This window comes from Megascapheus bottae, chromosome 17 (assembly GCF_031878675.1).
Source record: "Megascapheus bottae isolate mThoBot1 chromosome 17, mThoBot2.hap1, whole genome shotgun sequence".
In the NCBI taxonomy this organism is placed as follows: Eukaryota; Metazoa; Chordata; class Mammalia; order Rodentia; family Geomyidae; genus Megascapheus; species Megascapheus bottae.
The window spans coordinates 37391211-37412661 of record NC_143525.1 but is presented as its reverse complement, the minus strand read 5'-3'; the positions used below and the strand labels follow the sequence as shown (position 1 = coordinate 37412661).

The 21451-nt window shown below is 48.8% G+C and overlaps 1 protein-coding gene across 1 annotated transcript in view; it reads right to left on the bottom strand.

Annotated features, from left to right (window-relative positions):
• Abcc3 (ATP binding cassette subfamily C member 3) overlaps positions 1 to 21451 on the bottom strand; it is a 47286-nt gene that overhangs the window by 5200 nt on the left and 20635 nt on the right. The window contains exons 9-28 of the mRNA XM_090351019.1: positions 19498 to 19675; positions 19244 to 19405; positions 18655 to 18747; positions 16653 to 16856; positions 16387 to 16533; positions 16008 to 16095; positions 15655 to 15721; positions 15052 to 15436; positions 12244 to 12411; positions 11771 to 11960; positions 9954 to 10062; positions 9679 to 9820; positions 9383 to 9590; positions 8708 to 9018; positions 7120 to 7319; positions 6881 to 7007; positions 4871 to 4972; positions 1977 to 2123; positions 1662 to 1820; positions 644 to 810 (exon numbers count right to left, since the gene is read on the bottom strand). Coding sequence (XP_090207145.1) covers positions 644 to 810; positions 1662 to 1820; positions 1977 to 2123; positions 4871 to 4972; positions 6881 to 7007; positions 7120 to 7319; positions 8708 to 9018; positions 9383 to 9590; positions 9679 to 9820; positions 9954 to 10062; positions 11771 to 11960; positions 12244 to 12411; positions 15052 to 15436; positions 15655 to 15721; positions 16008 to 16095; positions 16387 to 16533; positions 16653 to 16856; positions 18655 to 18747; positions 19244 to 19405; positions 19498 to 19675 — 3354 coding nt within the window. The remainder of the gene's footprint in view (positions 1 to 643; positions 811 to 1661; positions 1821 to 1976; positions 2124 to 4870; positions 4973 to 6880; positions 7008 to 7119; positions 7320 to 8707; positions 9019 to 9382; positions 9591 to 9678; positions 9821 to 9953; positions 10063 to 11770; positions 11961 to 12243; positions 12412 to 15051; positions 15437 to 15654; positions 15722 to 16007; positions 16096 to 16386; positions 16534 to 16652; positions 16857 to 18654; positions 18748 to 19243; positions 19406 to 19497; positions 19676 to 21451) is intronic.

Below are 21451 nucleotides of genomic sequence, written 5' to 3'. Positions count from 1 at the left end.
CTATTTGAGGGAAGTGGCTGAAACGAATAAGGGAAGAGTGGGGATAAAAGCCCTCACTTCCCAACTCCCTGCTTCACTCCAGGCTAGCCGAGCAGCTACATAGACAAATAATGTCATACCATGGAGCCTTTCTTATTTCAGCCCACAGGATTCCAGTAGAGACTAAACAAACCAGGTGCTAGCTAGTCCGAGGGCTGTGATCTGAGAATCCATGTTCAAAGCTAGTACGGTAGACAAATCAGAGAAATTCTTAGCTTCAATTAACCAGCAAAAAGGCAGAAGCAGAGGTGTGGGTCAAGTGGTAGAGCACCAGCCCTGAGCAAATAAGTTCATTGGGACTGTGAAGGCTTGAGTTCAAGTCCTAGTACTGGTAAAATAAACAAAATAGACAGTGACAGAAGTCCTTCGAATAGTGTGTCAGCACTGCAAATGTAAAGCTTGCTGTTTCAAATGTTGAGGTCTAAGGACAGTGTGAGGGTATGAATGAATATTTTTAAAAAAATGATTGTAAACAGCTGATTGGTAGAGTGTTTTGCATGCCAAAGAAAGAAAACAGAAAAACGGCTGCCATTTGATGTCAGACTATAGCACCCCAGATTTTCCAGTGACAGCTGTGCATTTCACCTTTCTGCTCCCCTCCTACCTGAGATTCTCTCCGCTCTCAGAGCACTGGAAGTCCAGGCCTGCTGGCTGGGTTCTCACAAACGTGTGCAGGTGAGACAGCTCTAAGGCCTTCCAGATATCTTCATCTGAGTAATGGCCAAAGGGGTCCAAATTCATGCGCAGGGTCCCCGAGAACAGAATGGGGTCCTGGTGATAAACGAGGTCTTCAGAAGCTGGGCACCAGTGGCTCATGCCTGTAAATCCTGGCTACTTAGGAGGCTGAGACCTGAGGATCGGGATTCAAAGCCAACTTGGGCAAGAAAGACTCACCTCCAAGAAACTTCTTAGAAAAAGCCAGAAGTGGTGCTGTGGCTCAAGTGGTAGAATGAAAGTAGCTCAGGGACAGTGCCCAGGCCCTGAGTTCAAGACCAGCGCACGCGCACACACACACACATATACACACATACAGAGAGAGAGAGAGAGAGAGAGAGAGAGAGAGAGAGAGAGAGAGAGAGAGAGAGAGAGAGAGAGAGAGAGGGAGAGGGAGTATGGTGCTCAGGCACCATAAACAGCCTTGGGGGACCCATGTGCAGAGAAAGACAGAATGATTCAGGTGGCAATATTCACACTCTGTCCCAGCCCTCCAAGAAGAGATAGAAAATTGCCTGCAGGGAAGTGATAAGCCTCAGCTTGGACAGTCACTAAAGCCCTCTGCTAATGCAAGAACCAGAGCCCCTAATCTGCTTGGAAGTGTCCAGTAGACAGAAAAGAAAAAAAAATACCTGGAGGAAGCAGCAAAAGTGCCATGGAATTACAATCCCAGGCTGAGCAAACAGAAGATCAGGATGGGGCATTTGAAGGATAGGTTGTAGGCAGGGGTCCTTCCCTTTTGCTATGCAGGATATGTGTGGCCCTTCTGGATCATTGACTGGGTGGCTCTATTCTCTTCTGTAAGCGTTCTGCCTTCCTACTAACATCCAAGGCTACTAACAGAACAAAGGAGAGGCTTGTTCCTCAAAGTTATTGGCCAGTGCAGTCACGTCATGGCAGGCTCCTACCTGGGGGATGATGGTGAGCTTTGAACGAAGGTCATGGAGGCCAATATTGGCCACATTGAGGCCATCGATGAGGATTTCACCTTCAGCTGCCTCCAGGATTCGGAAGAGGCAGAGGGTCAAGGAGGACTTGCCAGCCCCGGTGCGTCCCACAATGCCTACCTGCCAGGATTGGTGAAGGGGTTAGGAGGAGAAATTAGATGCACGCAAGGGCATTTCCAGGTCTCCCCTATCAGCCAAGGGCCTGGACAGAGTACCTGCTGTCTCAGAGACCTGCCTTCCCCACGAGGGTTAGGACTGCGTTCCAGGCACAAGTACCTTCTCACCACCTCGCACATGCAATGTCAAGTTCTTCAGCACCAACTCCAGGCCTGGTCGGTACCGCACAGAATAGTTCTGGAACTTCACTTCTCCTTTCAAGGGCCAATCTTTGGGAGGGTGGCTGCCCTCAATCACCCATGGGGCCTGGTGGGAAGACAGGTTCTAACCAGTGGTCACCAGCCAGGCCCTATCTCACTTTCCAGAACCCTCTCTCCTAAGCCTCCTTCTCTCAGTCCTCACCCACTGTGGTCCCTAGGGAAGTCCCTGGCACTTGTGACTTAACAAATCCTTTATCCCTCTGATCTTTGTTTCCTGGATGGAACCTTGAGGGTCAAACATGCTAAGCAAGTGCTTCACCACTAGACAACACCCCAGTCCTTTTTTTTTAAGTTGCTTCCCACCCGCCTCTAATTACAATGATGTACTAATGTTTCCTTAGCTGGTATCCTTATACAGTACTCTTTCTACTTCTGCTTCCCACATAGCTAGGATTATAGATAAGTGCCACCACACTGAGCTTAGTGTGTGTGTGTGTGTGTGTGTGTGTGTGTGTGTGTGTGTGTTGGTATCAGGGCTTAAACTCAGGGCCTGGTGCTCTTGCTTGGCTTTCCCCTCCAAGGCTGGAAATCTACCACTTGAGCCATAGTTCTACTTTTGGCTTCTAGATGGTTCATTGGAGTTGAGTCTTTTTTTTTTTTTTTTTGCAGGTGTGGGGCTTGAACTCAGGGCCTGGGCACTGTCCTTGAACTCTTTTGCCCTGCCACTTGAGAGCCACAGCACCACTTCCTGCTTTTTCTGAGTATGTGGTACCGAGGAATTGAACCTAGGGCTTCGTGAATGCTAGGCAAGCACTCTACCATTAGGCTATGCTCCCCGCAATGGAGTTCAGAGTCTTCTAGGCTTTTCTGCCCAGGCAGGTTTCAAGGCACAATCCTCAGATCTCAGCCTCCCGCGTAGCTAGGCTTACAGGCATGAAACACCAGGGCCTACCAAGAAAAGCATTTTCTAGATTGGATCCCAGTCATATCATAGGAAGCAGGCTGTGGGAGGAGCCGAAAGCAGGTAACCAGGAAATGGAGATGGCTTGAGTAGGCACAGTTTAAAAGGCACATAATGACAAAAGAGAGCTCAAAACTAGGACAGCAGGATGCAGGGGACAGGGAGGATTGCCTGTGTGTCAAGAATGGAAGCTCAGACAGAACATTTCCCATGGATGGGACTCCTCCTCCAAGGCAGACACCAGGAGAAACAGAGGTGTGATGGAAGAAATCACGTCTCTGAGGGCTGGGGAGGAACCGGTGGGGCTCAGTTTTGAAGTGAGGAGGGAAACCACCTGCTCAGAGAAAGGAAGGGGGTGATGGAGGCACAAGCGGAGGCAGTTCACATCTTCTAACCTAGTTTCTCATGGAAGGAAGTGGCAGGCAGGTCAACAGCTGAGCACAGGGAAATGTGATTTGAGGACAATGTTCCAAAGAAGTCTTTCTGAACGTGAGAACATGTGCTTCTTGGGAAGTGAAGCAAGAATACCCAGCAATGGTGTGGGAATAAAACTGAAATCCAATCAGTGATTTCTTTTTCTTCCTCCAGCAACATTTAGCTGCTCAGTGCCAGGATGAAGAAGGTAGATAGGTGGGTATAAGCAGTGAGTATGAGAGACAGACCGACAGACAGAGGCACAAACAGAGAGGCAGAGGCAGACACAGGAACAAAGAGACAGAGAGAAGAAGGTCATAGGAGGAAGGGAGAAGCAAAGAGGTGAAGGAGGTAGCCAGAGGGGCTGATGGACAGAGAGACAAAGGTGGGTCATGGTTTGGGTCAGGATGAGGACAGAGCACGGTGACTATGGAAAATGTAACACAGAACATGTGAGTTAAGAAGGGATAGACGATGATCTAAAAGTGGATGCGCACTGAGTACTGGCGGTTCATCGCTGTAATCCTAGCTACTTAGGAGGCTGAGATTTGAGGATCTAGGTTCAAAGCCAGTTCCCATGGACATAATCCACTAGATTCTTATCTTGGATTAACAAGCAAAAACCTTGACTTGGAGGCATGGTTCCAGTCCTGAGCTGGCCATGAGCAAATAAGCTAACTGAGAGCAAGGGCCCTGAGTCCCAAGCCCCAAGACTGCCTTTTTTTTTTTCTTTTTTCTTTTTTCCGGTCCTGGGGCTTGATGTTAGGGCCTAGGCACTGTCCCTGAGCTTTTGCTTAAGGCTAGCATTCTACCACTTGAGCCACAGCCCCACTTCTGCCTTTTTCTGTTTATGTGGAATGGAGGAATTGAGCCCAGGGCTTCATGTGTGCTAGGCAAGCACTCTACCACTGAGCCATATTCCCAGCCCTGGATTTTTTTTTTTTAATGAGTGCTGTGAGTGATTGAGACTAATTTCAGAGATGGTGTGCCTTTCAAGTGTGAAGAGGTCTAAGATATGTGTATGGTAGTGGAAGGCAAGAAAAGCTTGACTATCTTCCCTACCCCAGTAGGAGACAATTCCTTTGATTCCTGGTCCCTGGATAAAATGCTTTGCCATCTCACCAGCCCAGCTCATCTGACCTAATCTGCCAAAGCCTGCATATCCTTCATGCCTCAGCTCCCCCTCTGATTGTCTTAGCTGAATGCTCACTATAGCCTGACTTCATTGGGTACTCCATTTGTCATCTCCTGTAGAGTTATGTATCTTACCTTTCCACTGGATAGGAAACTAACTAATGATCCCCTGTCTTGATCAACTCTAAGCCCTTCTAGTATTGACTTCTTGCTGATTCCCTAAAGTTGGATGGATGGACAGATAGATTGAGGCACCTACACAGCTGGCTTGATGTACAGGGTTAACAGACCACCCAATCACCCTTCCTCAGTCACTCCCCACCCAGGGTCATTTCAGGACTCACCTCAGTCTCTGTCTTAGAGTACTTCGTAACTCTCTCCACTGACACAATATTCGACTCCAGATCTGATGCCATTCGGACCATCCAGTTTAGAACACTTGTCACCTGGCCAAAAGGACTGGGTTATGGGAGGGGATCCACCCCACCTGCAATGGTTTAGGGAAAAACCTTTTCCTTGATCCTGGGATCTTTCCACAGGTACTTGTTACCTGGAGTGCTATCAAGGATGTGTCTCAGGCAAGGGCAATGTGACTTAAACGAGGTCTGTTTTACTTAGTATTTCTCCAATTTAATATGTATAAGGCTTTCCCAGAGTCATCTTGTTAAAATGCAGCTTGTGCGTCTGAGGTGGGATGGGAGAGTTTCCATTCCTAACAAGCTCCCAGAAGATGGCCAGTCCAGGGACCACACTTTGCCTACTAAGAAGCCTTGATAGAACCCAGAGCTCTCTCATGCACCCAGTGAATCTGAATGTACATTTTAACAAGGTCCCCAGGTGATGCACAAACCCGATTAATATTTGAGAAGGAAGACTGGCCTATCTGGTTGGATGGGCATTTGTTTACCTATGCATTCAAGATCTGAGCCATCCAAGATGCCAAAACTAATCATTGGCTTTACAAAATTACAGATCTATCACTTTATTGCTAATTCAAGTTGGGATCAAGGTGAGCTTGCCTGACCGCTAGCCCAGCTTCCCGTCATGCACTACTCTCACAGATACTCAAACCCACAGAATACTCAGGTAGATGAGATTATGTAGTATTTGCATAAAACCTGCTCACATTCTCATGTATGCTTTAAATCATCTTTAGGTTACTTATAATACTATGTACAATGCTCATACTTCATTTGCATGGATTTAACCTATTACACAGGGCACAAACAATTCAAGTCTTGTTTTTATGGAAGTTTCTGGAATATTTTTTTCATTCCCCACCCCTTTCCCCGCCCCACCCCATGTGGTTTAAATCTCAGGAATATAGAACTCAATGAGCTTTCTCTGCAGGCATGTGAACCTGAAGTGTAGTCCAGCTCTAACCTTGCCTGAGCCCAGATCTCTGGCAGGTTAACCTATATCGGGCCCAACCAAACATGGCAAGTTCAGTTTGGTATTTGGGGCCCAGCATCAAGATCCTTTCTCCAACCAGGCATTGCTGGATCACACCTGTAATCCCAGCTACTCAGGAAGCCAGCCCAGACAGGAGTCTGTAAGACTCTTATCTTCAATTAACTGCCCCAAAATGCTGTAGGTAGAGCTGTGGCTCAACTGGTAGAGCACTAGCCTTGAGCAAGAAAAAAATTCAGAGACAGTGCCCAGGCCCTACATTCAAGATTCAGCACAGAGAGAGAAAGGGGGGGGGGGATTCTTTTACCCCCACATATCCTACAAAGCAGGGAAACTCCTATGAACTGTGTGTGTGTGTGTGTGTGTGTGTGTGTGTGTGTGTGTGTTTGTGTGCTGGTACTGGGGCTTGAACTAGTGGCCTGGGCACTGTTCCTGTGCTCTTCTGCTCAAGGCTAATTGGAGATAACATCACAGTCTTTCCTGCCTGGGCTGGCTTAGAACCACGACCCTCAGCTCTCAGCTTCCTGAGTAGCTATGATTATAAGTTTGAGCCACCAGTACTTGGCTCCCTTATCTTTGCTCAATGCTGGCACTTGACCACTTCAATCCATATCTCCACTTTAACTGGAGATCAGACTCCTTTCCTGCCCAGGCTCGCTTCAAATCTCAGTCCTTGGATTTCAGTCTACTGAGTAGCTAGGATTACAGGCCTAGCTTTCTCTGGGCCATTGTCACATTCACTCACCACAGCATGCTTGCCACTTCCCTACTGATGAGAGAGTCTCTCTGTGCCTGGCAGGGAGCTTACAAGCCTTGAGAGCAAAACTGATAGCTTATCTCCACATTGAATAGAAAGGGCCATTTAGAAGGTGCTTATGACATTTGCTTGTGGCCCCAGTCCCAGAAGGCCTGGAAAGAGGAGGGGGCAGGAAGATCCTTCATACCTCTAGAGCGTAGGACACAGATAGGCCCACCAGCCCTGGGTTCAGGCTGCTTCTCCCAGTCACTGCAAACAATGCTGCAAAGAGCACCACGCAGTTCCCCACAAGCTCCACATAGATGCCCAGCCACCTGCAAGGGTGTGGGGGGAGGTGGGAACCAGACTCCGAGAGGAGGAGGGCAGGGGTTGGGAGGACTCTGAATTTTAAAGGGCTCCCTGCTGCTGGAGGAGCTCCCTGCTCACCTGTTGGAGGCGATGTAGGGGTAGCAGCTCTTCTGGTTGTTGTCCACCTTGTTGTCACTGAGGACTATGAAGTCCTGGTTACGGTTGTAGGCTCTGATAACACTGGACCCAGTCACTGTCTCCGAAAAGTGGGAGTAGATGGGTGAGCGGGTGATTGATTCCAGCCGCTTCAGTTGCCGGGACGTGGCCACATAGAAACGCTGATGGGGGATGGGGAAAGGACTCAGTGTCAGGGCTATGGAACCCCCGACTCAGTCCTGCCTGTCCTGCCCATCTTTGTTCCCATGGCCTTCCCACCATCTCCATCATACCTTGTTACCTTCCCCTTCTTTCCTTTAAGATTTAAGGTCTTGATGTACACTGTGTCTTTTCCCTTGGCTCACTTGGCCAGGCCCAGGCTACTTCTTCTATGAAGCCCTTTATGGTTCCCTCTTCACTCCTGTTCCTCCCCCATTCAGACCTGGATTGCAGCATTGATCTCATTTGGTCTCCGGTGAGATGCCTGGGTTTACCTTATGACCCTAGCAATGTACTTACACTTAAAATGATTTTGTAAGCTATGCAAAACTAAGATAACTTTATGTCCTTTTTCCTGAAGAAGTTGCTCCTGCTTAGCTGCTTAAACTTCAGCTCCATCAAAAGCATGGCTCAACATGCTAGTTTTCCAGCCTCAACATGACCAGGACTGAAGAGGAGGCGCAGACAGGAGACTCCCCTGCCAGTGCAGGGGACACCACCAGTTATGGTCTCCATACCCAGCAGCTGGGTCATCTGGTAGACCTCCATCTCCATCACCAACTGACTTCTTCCCTGAGGACAAGTCGCAGTGATCATAAAAACCATACAGTGAATTCTATCTAGTTAGCAATGCATGTGCGCTGAAACGACATGTGTACAAGAAGAAGAAAAGGACAAAGTGTCTTACATTGTTGGTGTTTTACCAAAAAATAGACATGAAGAAAATACCTCAGGGCTAGTGATAGTTTATGAGTTGTGTGTGTGTTTATATGCGTGCATGCATGCGTGCGTGCATGCATGTGTATGTGTGTATGCGTGTATGTTGGTACTAGGGTTTGAATTTAGGGCCTAGGTAATGGTTCTTTAGCTTTTTGGCTCAAGACCGGTGTTCTGCTATTTGAGCCATTGCCCACTTCTGGCTCTCCTTTTCATTGAGAATAAGAGTCTTATGGACTTTCCTGCCTGGGCTGGCTTCGAACCGTGATTTCCAGATCTCAGTCTCCTGTGAGGCTAGGATTACAGGCATGAGCTACCAGTGCTATGAGTTACACATTTTATTCTCATGAGGCAGGTTCTAAGAATCTCATTTACAAGTGAGTTAAATTTGTTTCCAGGAAGGGACGTACTGTCCCTAAGGCAACCAAGTCGCAACCTAGCCCACAGGAATACTGGGTCCACATAAGATCCTTGCCGGGACAGTGCACCCTCCATACCAGAGCCCTGATCTCTTCAGTCCCACTCACTCAAGGCCACACCCACCTCAGCTCTACCCACAATACACAGCCACTCCCACAAAGCCTTGACCATACCCTGTCGAGCCCACTCAGGTGCATACCACCCACTAGAGTACCTGCACAAAGGCATAAAACGCTGCTAGAGGCAGGATGACCACAGAGAAGAGCGGTGTGCTGGCCACTATGACAATGACGGTGGAGATGGAACTGTAGAAGGAGTTGAGCAGCATGAGGATGGTGGGAGCCAGAACCTCATCGATGACATAGATATCCTTAGAGAAGTGATTGAGGATGCGGCCTGATGGTGTCGTATCATAGAAGGACTGTGGTGAGTGCATCTTGTTGTGCAGCAGTGCCTCGTGCAGCAGGCGTGCAGCTTGGATGCTACCCACCACCATTGTGAAGGCAGACAGCAGCACCAGAAATCCTGTTGGGGGAGACACAGGTAGCTTGTCACCTGGGGAGAGGGGGTTTGAAGAGAAGAGTTGTGTGTGTGTGTGTGTGTGTGTGTGTGTGTGTGTGTGTGTGTCTGTGCACGCCAGTACTCAGGACCTAGATTCTCCTTTAGTTTTTGCACCACACCTCCACTTCTCGCCCCAGCTGATTTCAAACTGCAATCTTAGACTTCAGCCTCTGGAGCAGCTAGGATTACAGGTGTGAGCCCCCAGGGCCAGGCTGACAGCAGAATGGCCTTATGAGTGGGTTAAGGAGGCTCTGGTACTGGGGTGTGGTCTAGGGGAACCTGAGAGGCAGAGGAGAAGATCCCTTTCCAGGCACCTCTATGGGTTCACCTTGCAGCATTCCCAAGGCAGCATAGACTCCAAGCTGCTTGGAGGTGTTGTTCTGTTTCTCGTCCATCGCAGCCTCATTGGCCCAGTTGCTGAGCCATATGTTGGCCCCAATGGATGCTGCACTTTGGCCTGCATACAGGAGACAGATAGCCACAGTGGTCCAGAGCCCCACAGCCTTAGCATAATCCAAGAATACACTCATCTTCACCTGGAATGAAACCATGACAGTTGGGGACAGAGCACATCAAGAGCCCTATGCTGCTGGGGTCCTACTGCCATCTCTCCAGCCTACTCACAGTGCCAGTCTCTGCCTTCTCCTCCTGGATTAACACCCCAGTCTCCTTTGTCACTTGCACCATCTTCTCTGATTGACTCAAGTGTCTGCTGAGCACAGGCCGGCCCTGGCCCTCCCCTTCTGAAGACATGGAACTCATCTGTCTGTGGAAACAGCTGGTGAGAGCCAGGCAGGAGGCCTCTGACAGCTCTAGGTCAGAGGCCCAGGGTATGAGTGTCAGGGAGAATGTCTACCTGCACCCTACCGGCTGGGCCTTGGGAGCCACTGGGAGCTTACCTCATCGCTTGCCTCCGAGTCTCATACACGATTGGCTCATTATCCGTCATGACAGTGTTGATGCTGAATGTGTCCTCAGTTCGTATCTCTTCATCTGCCCCTTCCAAGGCTACAGCAGGGGTGGGGTTGGGTGAGGAAAGCCACAGAGATTGGCTGCTTCCTCCTCAGCCCTAGCAATCCCCAACCAATTCCAGTGAGGGAGCATGAGATAGAATGACAGGATTTCAAAGGATAACTGGAGAGACATGGGTTCAGATGACTTGAAGAATTTCCCTTCCAAGACTCAGATAAGCTGGGAATTTAGGTTCTGAGATCTGACTGAGCCTAGATTCCATTTTCTGGATGCATGACCTCGGGAGGTATAGAAGGGCTAGAAGTGCAGCTCAAATGGTAGAGAGATGGCCTTGACTCCTCAATCCCTAACCCCTGAAAAGTCAACTTAAACAATACAAAACAAAACAAAAACATCTTTAAAATAATAAGGAAAGAAGCTGAGTGCTGGTGGCTCAAACTTGTAATTCTAGCTACTCAAGAGGCTGAGATCTGAGGATTAAGATTTGAAGCCAACCTGGGCAGAAAAATCCATGAGACTCTCATCTCCAATTAAGGCCCAAAAAAAAAAAAAAGTGGAGCTGTGGCTCAGGTGGTACAGCCATAGCCTTGAGCAATAAAGCTTAGTTTAGTTCCTGACTTCAAGCACCACCTTCTCTGAAAGAGAAGAAAAGAAAGGAAGAAAGAGAGAAAGAAAACCTTATGAAGACTTTAGACTGGCATGGAAAACGAGTAATAATGGTACCTTGTTCCTGGCATCACTCTGGAGATAGAGGCAAAAATATATCAGGAGTTTAGCTAGGAGCATAAACTGCATCTGACCAATGCTTAAGGCAGGTGGCTATACATACACAAGTAGGGATGCTGGGTCATCTGTCATGTCTGTGTTGCTGGAGCAAGCCTGTAATCCCAGCTACTCAGAAGACTGAGATCTGAGGATTGCTCTTTGAAGCCACTCTGGGAAGCAAAGGCCTCAAGACTCTTATCTCCAATTAACCAGCAAAAAGCCAGAAGTGGAGCTGTGGTCCAATTGGTGGAGTGCCAGCTTTGAATAATAATAATAAAAAAACTAAGCAAAAACTCAAGGTCTGGAGTTCAAGCCCCAGTACCAGTACAAAAAAAAAGAAGAGGCGGAGAAGGAAGAGGAGAAAGAAGAAGAGGCAGGACAGTCCTAGGAGCCAACCCAAATTGGAGTTTTGGGGGTCAGACTGGGCAATTTTGAGGAGCAGAGCACCCTTTGAGGCCCAGGAATTTCTTTTTATTTTATGGTTGTAGGGTTTGAATTCTGGGCCTGGGTGCTCTTCCTGATCTTTCAGCTCAAGGCTAGCCCTCTACCATGTGAACCACAGTGCCATTTGCAGTTTTCTGGTGGTTAATTGGAGAGAAGGGTCTCATGGACTTCTGTGCCTGGCTATGAACGGCGATCCTCAAATCCCAGCCACCTGAGTAGCTAGGATATAGACATGAGCCACTGGCACCAGGCAAGGCCCGAGACTTTGGTTGGTTCCCTGCTACCTCACAGTATCTGACACAGCACCTGGACATAGTCATTGTTCAATAAATCTTGGTTGGTAAGTAAATGATTTAGCCAAGTATTTTCACACTTGCTAAAGAATTTCCCTGGGAAACACCTTTGTTACATATGGTGAGCCTGAATCCATGGGCCCTTTGCACAGATGGGAAGACTGATGGATGACTGACACCCTGGGGGAAGAAGGTGGGATGGCATGGGAACTGGGAGGACCAGAGGTGTGGGGGGAGGGTACCGGTTCTGCTGCCTTCCAGAGACTTCTGATCCTCATCCGGTGTATAGTTACGGAGGAAGTTGGCAAAGCAGCCATCATGCTGTAGTAGGGCTGAGTAGTGTCCCATCTCAGACACCTGTCCATCAGCTAGTACTATGATGACATCTGTCTGGGGCAGAAAGCTGATGCCGTGGGTCACCAGCACCCGAGTCTGCAGAGAAGGCCCCGAGTTCTCAGACCCAGCAAACCCTGGGTCACCAGCACCCGAGTCTGCAGAGAAGGCCCCGAGTTCTCAGACCCAGCAAACCCTGGCATGCCCAAGCAGATACCATGTGGAGCGAGGATGAAGCACAGCACCAGTAGCAGTTACGCCAGGCCCAGCCTGCTGAAGGCTCTGGGAGGTGTTCTCCCCTCTTCCCTGCGGGTGATCCTGGTGCCATCCCCCACGCCTGCTTCTCAGGCTTCCACACCCCGCTCTCACCCAACCTCCTCACCTTGCCTGCCAGCACACCCTGTGGCCCAATCACTTGATCAAAAATATGTTTGGCCACATGAGAGTCCACAGCTGACAGTGGGTCATCCAGTAGAAAAACATCCGCATCACTGTAAACAGCTCGGGCTAGACTGACCCGCTGCCGCTGGCCCCCAGACAAGTTGATACCCTGGAAGGAGGAAGCATTTGGGAAGTGGGCACTGAGTGGCAGAGGACAGATCCATATTCCATAGGAAGCCTGCCAGTCCCTAAAAACCTGTAGTCCGAAGAAGGGGTGACGCTTCTCAGTGTCTCCTGGAGCAAAGAAGACCAGTCTCCCCTCTTGCTCCACACACTGTTCATTTGGCTGTCCTATCTAATCCAGGTGCCCATGGAAGCACAAATGGAACGACATGTGGGATAGCCCAAAGTATAATTGTTCAAGCCTGGCTATTTGGGAAGTAGAGATCAGAGGATCAGGATTTGAGGCCAGCTTGCGCATGAAAGTTTACTAGAGGCCATCTCAACTAATTGTTGAGTACAGTGGACAGCACCCAGGTCCTGAGTTCAAGCCCCACAAGGGACAAAAAAAAAGTATACCCATAATTCTAGCACTAGGGAAACTGAGGCAGGAGACTCATGACTTTGAAGTCAACTGGGCTACTCTGTGAGACCCAATCCCAGACAAATAAACCCTTTTGTCACAATCCATTTTCTTAGTCTCATGTGTGTTTATTTATTTTAGCACAAAGGACAAACTCTAAAGGTGTTCCAGGCTCTGTCTCACCCTATACCCTCACCTCATTTCCTAACCTCTAGCCAGCCCCAGGAATGGGGGTGCCAGCCAGGTCTAATCACACCAGCCTTGTTCCTTGGCTCATGTTCTCCAAGAACATTGTGTAAAATGGTACAATCCCTAAGTGCCCAGACAGATTCTGAATGCCCTGGTTACCTGGTAACCCCCGTGGCTTCATTTTCTCCCCCTGATCATTTAGTAACTCTACTCCAACCACCTTTGTCTCCTTGCTAGTTCACTGTCTTGTTCACATTACCACCCGAGGCTTTGCCCTTGCTGCTCACTCTGCCTCATATGCTTCTAAGCATAGTTCCATGACCTTGGATAGGGGATCATGGCCTTAGGGTCATGGCCTTCCTATGTACAGGTATGTATGTATGTATGTATGTATGTGTGTGTGTGTATGTATGTATGTATGTATGTATGTATGTATGTATGTATGTATGTATACACTTCTTGCTCTCAATTTGGCTTTTCCACTCATAGCTGGTACTCTACCACTTGAGCCACACCTCCACTTCTGATTTTTTTCTCTGATCAATTGGAAACAGAATCTTGGGGATTTTTCTTCCTTGCTGGGTTTGAACCTCAGTCCTCAGATTTCAGCCTCCAGAGAAGCGAGGATTATAGGTGTGAGCTATGAGTACCTGGCTTGGGTCTGTCTTTCTCAGCATGACTTTCTCAAGTCACCTTAAAGATTAGTCCTGCACGTATTTCTGTGAGTTATGTCTTGCTTTATTTTTTCCCCCTTAGCATTATCTAATATGTCATATATTTACTTAGCTTACTTGTTGTCTCTTTACTCCACTAGAATGTGAGGTATGTGAAGGCAGAAATTTTATTTATTTATTTATTGCTAGTCCTGGAGCTTGAATTTAGGGCCTGAGCACTGTCCTTGAGCTTTCTCAAGGCTAGAGTTCTACCACTTGAGTCCCAGCACCATTTCTGGCTTTTTCTATGTATGTGGTACTGAGAAGTCAATCCCAGGTCTTCGTGCATGTTAGGAAAGCACTCTACCACTAGGCCAAACTCCCAGCCCCAAAGGCAGAGATTTTTTTCTGGAGCATTTACCTTAGTAGAATATTGCCTGGCATGCAGTAGGTGCTTAATAAAAATCTGATGAATGAACAGTTGAGTGATATGCTCCTCTTAAGGCATTCTTACTACAGAGCTACATTTCCAGCCCTAATTTGTGCTTGGTGTTTTTGAGATAGGTTCTCAGTTCCTGCCTGGGTACAATCTACCTATGCAAGGCTTCCTGGTAACCAGGATAACAGGCATGAACCACCATATCCAGTTCTTTCAACGTTGGGCTGAACTTTTCCCAAACTTTTTGGCCCTGGCTAGCTTTTTTTTTTATATCCATCAAATTTCTTTCCAGTTAAAATATCTTTTTTCATATATTTTTATTGTAATTCTAATTAATAGAAGGGTTACATTATATTCACCAGATAGAAGGTGAATGACTTCACAAACATTGATACCCTTTCTCATGTCTTGGTCCCCATTTCCCTCCCCACCCCTGCCCTTTTTTTTTTTTGTCAGCTGTGGGCTTTGAACTCTGGTCTGGGTGCTGTCCCTGAGCTCTTCAGCCCAAGGCTACCCCTAACCCTTGAGCCACAGACCCACTTCCTGTTTTCTAGAGTCTCAAGGTCTTTAGTGCCCTGGTTGGCTTTGAACCATGATCCTCAGATCTCAGCCTCCTGAGTAGCTAGGATTACAGGTATGAGCCACCATACCCAGCTACTCTGGCTAGCTTTGATCCCAAGCAATCTTAGCTTTCAAAGTAGCTAGGATTGCAGGTATGAAGCCTGGAGGCTTCAGAACATTCTATGGCTCCTACTCTTAGTGATTTTGCTTCCCCCAGAAATGATCTATTACCCCTAGAGGTGGACACGACACTACATACATGTATGAGTGAGTGAATGAATGAATGAATGAATGAATGAGTGAGTGAATGAGTGTACGGGTCTGGGCTGGGCTGACTTGGGCAGCGTACTCATACTGATCCCAGACATGGGAAGGGACATGTACCTTTTCGCCAATCTCTGTCTGGTCCCCACCAGGTAGCATTTCCAGGTCAGTTTTCAGGGCACATGTCTCCAATGCCTGCTGGTAACGTTTAGGATCCATGGCTCGGCCAAACAGCACATTTTCCTGAAGTGTGCAATTCTGGATCCATGCCTGCTGGGGCACATAGGCCACGGTCCCCTGGCCACAGAAGTTTGCCTCAGAGTTTGCCCCAGGCTGGCCAAGCCTCATGCCCTTCTCAGGAGCCCTTATCCCTCTCACCTTCACAGATACCATGCCTTCCAGCTTTTCCATCTCTCCCAGCAGGGCAGACACCAAGGAGGACTTCCCACAGCCCACAGGCCCCACCACAGCCACTAGTGCCCCTTTTGGGATCTGTATGTTTAGACTGGGAGCAAGGAGTACCAGTCAGAGGCAGGGATCGTGTTTGGTTTCCAAGCCCTCCTCCCATCCAGAGCCAAGCCCACCTATCCAGAAACCACCCAGGCAAATGGAGGCTCTTCCTGGGTATCCAGTCAAAGAGAGGGAAGGAAAAGAGGCTTCTGCCATTGATCTGACCTTCCTTCTGCTTTGGACATCTGAGAAGGGAGTTGGGGAAGCTGGTACCTGTGCAGGGTTGGGGGCAGGTCCTGGGCCCAGGTGAAGGTGCCACTGTGTATGGTGATGGCGTAGCCTGGGAGGACAAAGGTGTTGAGGGTCAGAGAGCCCAGAGGATGGGCAAACAGGCAGGGGGTCTGAGGGAAAGAGGGTAGGGGAGGAGGATGAAGGAAGGGACCCTCTGCAGGGAGGTCAGGAGCTTTGGGGGAAGGAGAGTAGAGGGTGTAAAAGAGGGAGAAAGGGGAGGGGGGGGGTCATGGAACTAACAAAGATGCTCAAAGAAGAAAAGGAGTCCCAAAAGAAACAGGACTATTCTAGAGTAAGGCTGGGGCCAGGTTGGAGCTGGTAGAGGAGGTCTGGACCTGGGGAGATGTTCTTTTTCTCCACACACTGTGAGTCAAGTTCATCTTGGCTCAGGAAATTCTGGATCCGCTTCAGAGATACGCTGGTCTGCAAAGGGCATGTATGCATCCATCCTTACCTGCCAGACCTCCCATCCTTGAAACCCAACTTCCTGGGCTAGCCAGGGCCCACTTGCTAGTGCTAGGTTTCCTCCCAACCAAGGCTTTCGTGGCTCTGCCCAAAGATCACATCTAGGTTGGTCAGAGGAAATTGTGTCCAAATTCAGACACCATCTGACCCATGCCAGTGGTCTTCCCTGACTTTAGGCTCTTCTCTGATTACTGATCTTTGATTGAACTCAACCTAACTCCAGAGGAGTCTAGCCTTGCCTGGGCTTACCTGGGTCAGGGAGCTGATTAAAGTGGGAAAAAAATTGAGGGGGAGCTTTAAGATGTTGAACAAGGACACCGACACGAAGGCCTTCTCAGCATCTAACACGTTGTTTGGGTCCACGCACACGTACACTCCGAGAGTGAGCAGGGTCACCTGGACAGCGTGGAGGCAGATGTCAACGTGGAGTCTGCTGGGCCCAAGCCACACAGGGCCCCCAAGACCTGGGCTAGTGAGACAGGAGGCAGGAGTCTGGAACCAGGGGAAAGCCTCACCAGGAATGGGGAGCAGATCAAAATGAAGGTGGTTATGGCCTGCAGGTAGGCATTCTTTTTCAGCAGCCGGAGCTCACTCTCCCTGACGCCTTTCACCTGCTCCAGGAAGCTGGGCTCCCAGGCATACAGCTTCAGCACCTTGATGCCAGCCAGGATCTCACTCATCACCTTGATGCGAGAGTCCTTCAGTTTCATTTGCTCCACCTGTGTAGTGGGGACATGGAGGGGGAGAAGGGGCGGGCGAAAGGGAGGAAGTTAGACCTGCTCCCTTCCCAGACTGCCAATGTGGAAGGCTCACACCTCCACACAATCTCACTCCCTGTAGGGAGTTCACATCATTCTGCGTTTTCCTGCCTCTCTGTCTCGCCTGGAACGCCAGCCTCCTTCCCATGTCCCCTGCCTGATAAATACAGTTCTATCTTCTGTACCTTCTGCATTGGTCTTCCCTTTGCCTGCATTCTGAGGTTTGCTGCCAAACACCAGTGACTCATGCCTATAATTCTAGTTATTCAGGAGACTGAGATCTGAAGATAGAAGTTCAAAGTCAACCTTGGGCAGAAAAGTCTGTGAGACTCTGGTCTCCAATTAATCAGCAAAAAGCCAGTAGTAGAGTCCCAGCCTTGAGTGAATTAGCCAAGCAAGAGCATGGGACCCTGAGTTCAAGCCCCAGTATGAGCATAAACATAAGTAGCCGGGCGGGTGCAGTGGCTCATGCCTATAATCCTAGCTATTCAGGAGGCTGAGGTCTGAGGATCAGGGTTTAAAGCCAGCCTGGGCACTAAAGAATGTGACTCTCTTTTCTCCAATTAATCACTAGAAAATGATAAGTGGGGCTGTGGCTCAGGGGGTAGGGTGGCAGCCTAGAGCTGAAGAGCTCAGGGACTAGACCCAGGCCGAGTCCAAGCCCCATGACCAACAAAATAAATAAACAAACACATAGATAAATTGATAAGAAAGCAAATTACCCTCTCCCTTCATCCCTATCACCATCCTTCTATACATGTACCACCCCCCCCCCCCGACCCCAGTCACCTAATGGACCACGAACCTTCCTAAGGATATGGATTGTTTATTTAGCTGTTCCAACATTAACCCAAGGTCTGGCAGACCAAATTAATTTATCCATTCAACTCTTACTATGTGCCAGATGGAGGACACATGGCAAACAATGTAGACAAGGCCCCAGCTATGTATCATACAACCAGCAAATGGTTTTGCCAAAGGAGTTAAGAAGAAGCAGTTATCCAAATAAATGCTTAATTATAAATCAGTGTGTATGTTCTACAGGGATCTAACAGGTTTCTGTGGGAGGGGTAAGGGTAAGGGTAGGGGACCGGTAATCAGGATGGGTTTTGGAGGAAGTGTTGTTCATGCTGAGCAGGGCAGGAAGAGAAGTGGGAATGAGAAGTATCTTAGGCTGAGGAACTATGTGAAAAGAATCCCAGCACCAGAGATAAACAGGAAGACTGGCCTGGCGCAGAGACAAATGGTTATGAAGTCAGAGGAAGACGGGTGAGTTGTCTTAAGGAATCTTATTTTATGTGCAATAGGAAGCTTCTGAGGACTTTGGCTAATGTAAATAGTCATTGAGTCTAAGCTTAGCCCAGTGAGTAGGAAAGTTCTTTTTTTTCTTTTTCTTTTTTTCTTTTCTTGCTGAGACAAGATCTAGTGATATAGTCCAGGCTGGCCTTGAACTTGATGTCAGCCTTGGATTACAGGTGTGTAGGTTTATATCATCATGCCTGAATGGAGAAGTTCTTGTTCGTTCAAGTTCAAGCCTAACTGCCTGACTCTGGACTGGCCACATCTCTCTAGGCCTTGGTATCTCAGATGCAGAATGAGAATATCACTAAATCCCCCTCAAGGTGGTGAGGGTAGAAAGAGCTAAGGTTTATGATCTGTGGCTCTCCTCACTCAGTAAAAGGGAGTGGAGAGGTCCTGGGATTGTGAGCACCCATCCCCCGCCCCTGGCCTGGTACTCCAGGTAGGACTGTGCACCTACCTGTAAGGCCCGCATCTTCATAGCTACAGCTGAATTGAACGGAATCAGCAAGACCAGGAGAGCCACTCCTGCCAGGATAGAGGGACCCAGGATCTGAAGAGGCATGGGGGCAAGAGAGGATCCATAAGACAGACAGACAGACAGACAGACAGACAGATAACCAAGGTCCACAGAGTCTTGCTGACCTGACGTGTAATGGATAGGCGGCAAAAGACAGCAAGCAAAACAGACAGGAAAGCCAGAACAGCCACGCTATGGGAAGAAACAGCCAGCTATCATAGTGACAACAGATGGGCAAATGTCAGACGTGGAAGGCTGCCTAGACACCCAGGAAGGACAATGCAAATAGACAATGATAGCCAGAGCCATGGCCACTGCGCCTTCAAGTCCCCCTCGCCTTGGCTCCTGGGAGACTAGATCTCATCTCAGGTGTGGAAAATCTCAGTCTTGAACACCAGTAGCCCCGAAGCCCCACAGTACCTGGGAAAGCTCTCCTCTACATGGCACAGCCCTGCTGCCAGCTCAGACCAACCATTTGGTGTCCCCTCAGCCGTAAAGACAGAGAAAGGGGTCAGAGCTCGGAAGTCACCTGCCAGAGGAAGTAGACGGCTAGGATGATCTGCAGGGGTGCTGACCATATCAGGTGGAGGAAGGGGAAAATGTCCATGAAACGCTGGGCATCCACTGACATGAGGTTGACCATTTCTCCCACAGTGGACTCACGTTTGACTGAGTTGGTGATGACCAGAGCCTGTGGGTGGAAAGGAGGGGATGGACTGGTCCCTGACCCCCTCTCCCAAGCTGCCCAGACTCGGCGTCACCCGATATTCTATTCCAGCTGACCTTCCTGTAAACGACACCTATGATGGCCGTGCGAATTCTCAAGGCGGTCACAAAGATGCAGTGGTAGTACTGGTGTAAGATCAGCGTCTGTACCATGGAACTCACAAACATCAGCCCGGCCAGCAGGAAGCCCCACCAGGTGGGGGCCTCAGTGTTCGAGATGAACTTGATCAGCATGCTGACAGGGAGAAACAAGGCATGAGGGAAAGTGCTCCCTATCCCAGGCGGCTCCATTTGCAGGTGCAGGTGTGCTCTGCTTCCCCACACCCCTGACTCTGAAATCTCTTGGGTGGGTGATGGTACTTCATAGTCATGCTTGGGTCAGGCTGGCAACTCGGTGCCGCCTCAGGATCACCATCTCACTGGGTGCTGGTGGCTCTCGTCTGTAATTCTTGCTCCTCAGGAGGCTGAGATCTGAAGATCGTGTTTGAAGCCCATGAGGGCAGTAAAGCCTGTGAAACTCTTATCTCCAATTAATTACCAAAAAAACAAAACAAAACTGTAGAACTGTTGCTCAAAGTAGTAGAAGACTAACCTTGAGCACAGAAGCTCAGGGACAGTACCCAGGTCCTTTCTTTTCTTTTCTTCTTTTCTTTTTTCCTTCTTTCCTTCCTTCCTTCCTTCCTTCCTTCCTTCCTTTCTTTTTTTGCCAGTCCTGGGGCTTGAACTCAAGGCCTATGGACACTTTTTGCTCAAGGCTAGTACTCTGCCACTTGAGCCACTGTGCCACTTCTGGCTTTTCCTGTGTATGTGATACCATGGAATCCAATCCAGGGCTTTGTGCATTCTAGGCAAGCACTCTACCACTAGGCTATGCTCCTGGTCCAGCACCCAGGTCCTGAATTCAAGTCCTTGAAAGACATGGGCACATGTGCTTGTGCACACACACACAGACACACACAGAGGCAGAATGCTGCATTTACAGGCAACACCAAGGACTGCCAGCATCTACCAGAAGCTGAGAGACAAAGGTGCCAGAGACAAAGACTGGGAAAAACTGACCCTGCCAACATCTTGGTTTTGGATTCTGGACCCCCGAACCAAAGCAATAAAATTCTGTCATTTCAAGTTGCCCACCTTGTAATTTGTTAGGGAACCCTGAAAATAATCTACCTCTCTTTGAGGCAGGTGTCTAGACTTTTCATGTCCCATCACATTTGCAGACAATCCTCGCTGCTCCTAGACCCTTCCTTTCTGTTCCAGCCTCCATTCTTGCCAAGGTTACTCTGAAACTTTACATTGCCTTCTGAAGGGTTTAGCTTGTTGACTTTCTTACTTTTTTCTTCCTTGCTTCCTTTGTCGGTCATGGAGCATGAACTCTGGGTCTGGGCACTGTCCCTGAGCTCTACAGCTCAAAGCTAGAGTTTTACTACTTGAGCCACAGTGCCATATTTTGAGCATTTGACTCATCGTTTTGCTCAGCTCTTCTTCCCATTGAACTCACTACTCAATGAAAGATCCACTGTCCTTCAGTTACCAAGGCCAGATCCAGGCTGCCCTTTACTCCTCTTTTTTCCTGGGGCACACCCATCTTCAGATTAATTCCTGAATTGTTCTTTCCCATTCCTGGTCTGCATTCACATCTAACCTGGTTGGCTCACTTCCATCTGGCCACCCTACCCTACATCCCCCACCCTGCTGGCAGTGCCAAGTTTCTGAAATGCAAATCAGATGTCCCTCCCTAGCTTCCAATCATTCAAAGCCAGCTCGATTCACAGCTCTCCCTCTCTTTATCTCCTACCCTTCCCTCTGGTGTCCTTTCCCTCTGCAGGTCCTGAGTCATATTTGGACTGCACTTTCCTCCCCTTCCGCATGTAATTTGTCTCTCTGAGCTTGATAATCCTCTACACTGGCAAACATCTCTGTTTCCCAGGCCAGCTTCCTGGCCCTTCTTCAGAGGTTTCCACATACCTGGTATACACCCAATTTGAATTGAATTACTGGTGGCTTCTCC